Source organism: Drosophila simulans, chromosome X (assembly GCF_016746395.2).
Source record: "Drosophila simulans strain w501 chromosome X, Prin_Dsim_3.1, whole genome shotgun sequence".
Taxonomy (NCBI): Eukaryota; Metazoa; Arthropoda; class Insecta; order Diptera; family Drosophilidae; genus Drosophila; species Drosophila simulans.
The window spans coordinates 3150879-3157338 of NC_052525.2; the positions used below are offsets into that span (position 1 = coordinate 3150879).

Below are 6460 nucleotides of genomic sequence, written 5' to 3' on the forward strand. Positions count from 1 at the left end.
TTTCCGCCTTTCCGCTTTTCACATTCGTTTCTATCTAAGTGCCGGCGTGTAGAAAATGTGTCAGATGCCTTTTGTGTAATGCCTAGCGACAGAAAATGAAGATTCTTCACTTGCCATATATGTATAGTGTCGTCCAGAGCTAAAAGAAGAACAGATCGCGAAAATTCGGCGAAAATAGGAGAATCTTAGGAGAATGCTAAATGTATTTCTAAGATAGAAACTTTACAGAAATGTGATAAATTACAAAGATTTTTGTAAATATTCAGTTCGTTAGCAAATCCAAATCAAAGATAAATTTAAAAAATTAGGCATTTTATGGACGATCAAAGTTAGATTTAATCTGCAAATAAGCTAATGGCCATCGAAAAGTTTTTAAAACATAAATGCATGTATGCTAATTTAAGCGTTTGAGAGGCTCGTCTGCCAAAAAGAGAAACCTACAACTATTCCCAGAAAACTTAAGCAAAGTCGGTTCGGCATTCTTAATGTGACAATCGTGGCGAGATAACTAATTTAATTAATGCATAACCATAATGATTATTTTCGTAATTATATACACACAGCCGATGAATATGCAAGCGCAAAGATGAGACCAAAAAAAATATATATACATATATATAAAACTGGATATCTCTATAAAACGATAAAACGCTAAAACTCGTTTGCTAACTGTGGCCAACTAATGACGAACCAAGTTTCAAGTTTAGGCCAACTTGGCGACAGGTGCAGGGCCCATCCCAAAAAACTCCAACAATCATGACGTCATGGTCATCATAGACATAGGATACACGCAGAGAAAATGTGTATATATATGATATTTGCAAATAATATGAACGCGAAATATTTAATTTTAACTCACCTAAAATGCTATTATTTTTAAACGTCATAATGACTTTCTATTTATAAGCTAGTACATTTTACTCTAATAATAGGCTTTTTGTTTAGTAAATCTATAAAATGTTAACATTTTCTGTAAGTGCAAAATTATGCATATTTTATTGTGCGTCCAAATTAAATGGGCATTCAGATATGAATTAAGTTTAATCAATGCAAATGATTTGCACTAATTTAGCAACAAGTTTTCGGTGTCAGTTTTCTTAACTTCCTAGTTTGCCCGGCACAGTGTTCCCTCGTTAACAGGTCCCTCATAATGAGCTAGGGAAATGTTTGTTAACTCGAACTCGCAGTGGAGATCGCAATTAACAAGTTATTACTGCCGAACTTAACTCGTTTGCTAATTGTAAAGAGCATTTCGTTCTTTCGCAGCTGGAAATCGCCGTTCAAGGACCAAAATGTATCTGCTATCTTGGATCCAAAGATCTCGAGAAAAAGTGATTCATTGGCGCTGGGTTACAAGTTGATTGGAATTTCTTAGAACCATTTCGCGTTGTTTTGTTCTGTTTCGGATCTCTGATTCATCGTTCTCTATGCAGCAAAATATTAGCGTATTGAGCAAATGTAGATATCATTCGGATATTTACAATTCCATAGAAATACGCCTGATAAGACGGATTAATAGGAAATAGTTTGGATTTAGGCGTTTTAGGCCTAAGTTCAAGTTGTAACGCAGCTTATATGAATGATGAATGAATATGAATGGGAAAGTGTATTGTAGTAAATGAATCATGGCCATTATCGGATCTATTTAGCCGGTTGCCGGCCCAGCAGCACATCATCGAATCGGTCAAGTTAGTTGACCCACAATTGGACTCATTCGCTGCATTGCCATTCCATTCACAATTCACAAAGCCATCTGAAGTAATAACCCGAAAAGCCGCGTATATACCCACGGTATGGTTGCCCATTCACTTGCAATGGCCAGGTTGTCGGCATCGTGATCGGACAATCAATTTAGCTGCATTCGTCGTAGTTCTGCGAATCGAGTGATTCACTCGGGTGTATATAGCATGTAGTATTATGTGGTTCACATCATTCATGCGAATGCAGCTCTAGTTTTTGCTCTCTCCCACGCCATCGTAGTATCTGAATGTGTCTGACTTTGAGTCACTCTCCGGCTGTAACGGGTTTTTTTGCACAGCGAGAAAATATTGCTACTACGCTGTAGCTAAAATTTTAAAACGAACAAAAATCTTCAATCCTAAGCATTCGTTATTGGAAAATCCCTACATTATACACTGTGATTGAAGCTTTCTGACATCCAGATCGCTTTCGCCCAGTGCAGCGCCCAATCATTTCGCAATTATTGATTTTGCCAGTGCAAATAGATTGGCAAGCTGTGATTCCTGGGCCGCGTTTTTTGTGTGTGCGCACAATATTTGAACGGACGACGCCTTTTCTTGGTAATTTAAAACATTTTGTGTACACAGTTTGTTAAGATTCGTAAACAAATCACGTCAAACAACAATGCGCAAGCGCAGCTGCGTCGGCACGCAGCTTTTTTGAATTTCGCGCCGTCGCCAAAGCATGCAATACACATGCACACGGCTACAGATACAGATGCAGATACGGATCGAGTATATATAAACTATATGGTACATATCGAGAGATGTCGGTTGCGTTGGCGTCGCCTCGCATTTTGACCGTTTCTTTTTGAACACATTGGCTGGCATTCATTAAAGATATGGCGACAAGGATAGGGGTAATCGGGGCATATTCAATTATTGGTCGTTTGGTGCATAACATACAGTTATAGAGTTACGTTTTATATAATATTATATATAATATTTATTATTATATATTATTTATTATTATTATTATTATTATATTATTATATAATATTTAGGGATTGCAGTTTGTTTCTATTCTACTGCTCATTTCTGAATTGCATTTCTGATATATATATATATACTGTTTATCAAAATTAGTTCAAAAATTATTATTATTATTTTTTTTATATTAGAGGGTATCTTTGGTGCGTTACTGGGCCTTTTCATTCGTGGCCTCTGTGTTCCATTTCGCATTCATTAGCTGTATTCGCACTCTTTCCGTCTCTCCAATGTCCGCATTCATTTTGCATGCATCGTTTTTTATTTTATTTTACTCTGTTATTTTGTTATTTTTGCTCTGCCGATCGGAGACTGCGCCAATGCCGGCCGGCTTTTTTAACCGACTGAGTCACTGCAGGTTTTTGAACTTGCTAAACGCTGCGCAGTCGCATTCAGCGCGCTCTTTTCCTGGCTTCTATGTTTTTGTATCTTCATTGTTTTATTTTGGTCCTTTTCTTTTGCGCTTTCTGTTGTTTTGTGTGATTTTTTGCATTTATGTAGAAATTTCTTGATTGTTTCAGCGGTTACAAGTTTCGCAGTACAGTACTCAGTCGATAGAGTGGAAAATAGCTAAGTAGTTAGCTCTATCGATTTGTATATTGCATTATTGTAACAGTAAACTGTGTTCTATAGTGTGTACTGTTCCAGTGAATATTATTTATTACGCATACGCAGTGTGTACGCCCAACCAATTCGTTATTATTGGTTATTTGACAGTAGAAGATGAACATCTAGTGTAGTCTTTCAGAATATTAAATATTCGAATATACTGTTTCGTACTTCCTTAAAATTATCTGCGACATTGTCTCTTTAATTTTCGATGCGCGCAGCTTTGATTCAAAAAAAAAAAAAAAAATAAAATAAAAAAAAATGTATCGCCTTTTAATTGCACAAATGAGTTTGTCTGTTGAATGTGGCTCCCTCCGGTTTCCTCGGAATCCCCGCAGCCCGTTGAAATGCAAATGACGACATGATTAGCGCCAAAGGGGGGCAAAACCGATCTCCGATCTCCGATCGCTCAGAGCCATCATAAAAACCTGGCGACGGGGTCCCGCAACTGGCAATTAATTAAAATGCATAAATTATTAGCCATTCGCCGAGTTCGCAGCTCTTTTCCGCTCTTTTTTAATGGCGCCGGTATATTAGCGTTCTGCCCCCGAGATTGACGCCTCCCGGCTCCCAAAAGTAGGCCACATTTATTTGGCCATGTCCTTGAGTCGCTCCCGGAAATATTTCCCACTTCTTAGCAACTGTTTTGGATATGATTTTGAATATTATTTGAGAGGCGGTAGAACAAAACCCAATTACTCATGCATCTTTGTATTTAATTGTATATATTAAGAGCACGTCCATCTTAACTCAAGCCTTTTATTCAGTTCCTTTCATTTTATTTTTTTTTTATTTTTTTGGGTTTTGAATGGGGATCAGCTCATTTGGCTCATTTGGGGCTCGCCGCTGACGTTGTAAATTGAAGCTAAAATGTTATCCCCAGCTGGATCTCTCTGGATCTTTGGATGATGGAGGTCGAGTGCTGGCGCTGGAGACAAAAGGGGCAGACAAAAGAGATGGAGACACTTAAGTTTTTTGGTCGTGCTGCGAATGTGACAAAACAATTAATGTTTATTTTTGCATTTTAATTTGCCAACATTAATTGCAAGTTTATTGAGCTGAAAGCCAACGAACCTAACCGCTGGCCTTGGATGCGGATAGGTTATCTTCTGGGAGGTCTAGTGGTCTTCATTTCGCCGAAAGGGTCATGGTCATCAGCAGGACAAACATGGAGTGGGCCAGCAGGGTGAACTCGGCACCTAGTCCCTTCCAGTAGTAGTCGAGGAAAGCGGAAGCGTAGCGAGCTCCAAAAGCGATGGCAGCCATGGCGCCGTACATATTGTTGGACTCGTTGACGCCCAGAAAGAGCAGGGACACAACGTTGCCCACCAGTGTGAGTTCCTTCAGGGTCTCCGTGGAGGTGTCCTCGGTGTCGCGCACCTTGGCCAACATATCGTAGAATAATGGCACCACAAAACAGGAGTGGGCCAACGCCAGGCCCGGATTGGTGGACTTCAGATAGAGCTCGATATTGGTCAGGGGCAGCGGCACTATCTCCATGATGCCCGACGTAATCAGTCGCACCCGATTGCACTCGTCATCGTCGTTGCTCGCCGCCCGCACCATCCCCAAAATTCCGTGGACCAGGCTCAAGGCCGCTGTTGCATAGCCATAGGGCGTTTCGATTGGGTGAAGGGTGTACATCGCATAGCCGGAACTGACCACCAACAGGCTGTTGAACAATGCGTCCATGACCAGCATCTCTAGTTTTCAGTTTCAGTGCCTTTAAATCGGATACTCTTCAGCTGACCCTTCTGACATAGCTTGTCCCCTCTGATTTTCGATTTTCGAGAGCGACGAAACGAACGAAAAATTTTGAGCTAGCCAACTCGCCTTTAGCCCATTTGACAGAAGAGGCAAAGCTAACCTTACAAACTGTCATGTGGCTTTTTGCTAAGAACTTAAGAAACAGAAATGATATGCTTCGAAAAGATCTTTTTTGAGTAATAAGCTTTAATGGTCGGATCGCTTAAGATGTCAGGATGGCAAGTACATATATATAAATATATATATGGTCTAGTCGGAGCTCTTGCTCGTCTTCAATGGGCTCGCTGGGATGCGATGAACCAGACCGGTCAACTTCTCATCTGGCTGAGCACAGAGCAGCGAGCACCTCCTAGCCCAATGTCCCCGTTGATTTATGGCATCAAGGGTGGGCAGCTTAATCCGCTCGCATCCACCTGCGATCCACCTGCCGGCGGCAGATGGCTCAAAGTCTCGTGACTCGGAGCCCAAAGTCCAGAGACTTAAGACCCAAGACGATTGAAGACGGACCGGGGACCACAACCACAAGCTCGCTTTAATTATTAATTTAAATCGCACCGTTTATATGATAAAGACACTGGGACGTGCCGCTGAGCATTAGTGCATGTTGCAAGTGAAGTGGCAAGTGCACCAGCGCGGCCAGGAGCGGATCAGGGGCCCAGTTCCAAGTTCTATAGGAAAATACAGCAATCATTTTGTTAGTTCAATTGCGACTTTTACCTTTACTCGTGGTTTAATTCTATTTCTCTTGATTGATCACAATTTTCTTCAATCATAACGCTTGAGAATAAAGTAGTTTTGAAGATATCAAATGCCCGATCCTCTGAACCGCTCCTCATTTCAACTACACTGAGTGGCGTGACAAAAGTTGTTGCTCGAGTGCCTCCCCCTTTGCAAAACCCGCCGCTGACCCCGGCTCCGCCCCTTTTTGGGCCCCCACCCCTGCTCGCACAGACAATATATGTACATATGTATATGTGTACGTATGTATATGACCAGCATGAAGTCTGCAGGCGAGCTCTGCAAGCGTAAAAATATAAAAAGTGCCGCAAGTGCAACAAGTAAAATATGAAAATACGAAACAAAAAAAGCCAGAAGTGCAAGTGCAGGCAACTCGGCTCAGACACTCAATTCATAATTAATCAGGCTCTTCTTTCCACTTTCTGTGGCGAGCTTAACACTTCCCTTGGCCACACTGAGCGAAAAAGTTATAAAAGTGCAGTGTTGTATAGTGCCTTTTAAAACTGGCATACAGCAAAGCTTTCGTTACGTATACTGCTGCATGTTGGGAATGTGTTTCCCCAATCGAAGCCCCGTTTTCTAGCAGTGCAGAGACAACCCTCGACCCTCGACGGAGTTTC

The 6460-nt window shown here is 41.2% G+C and overlaps 1 protein-coding gene across 1 annotated transcript; it reads right to left on the reverse strand.

Annotated features, from left to right (window-relative positions):
* Positions 1-4049: 4049 nt before the first annotated feature.
* On the reverse strand, positions 4050-5202 carry LOC6725018. The gene has a single exon (XM_002106013.4). It carries the CDS (start codon positions 5034-5036, stop codon positions 4464-4466), a length of 573 nt encoding a protein of 190 aa, XP_002106049.1. The 5' UTR covers positions 5037-5202; the 3' UTR covers positions 4050-4463.
* Between the last annotated feature and the right edge of the window lie 1258 nt (positions 5203-6460).

Bases quoted from the DNA above. Each gene is read 5' to 3' on its own strand.
- LOC6725018 (XM_002106013.4), bottom strand. From the start codon at position 5,036: ATGCTGGTCATGGACGCATTGTTCAACAGCCTGTTGGTGGTCAGTTCC.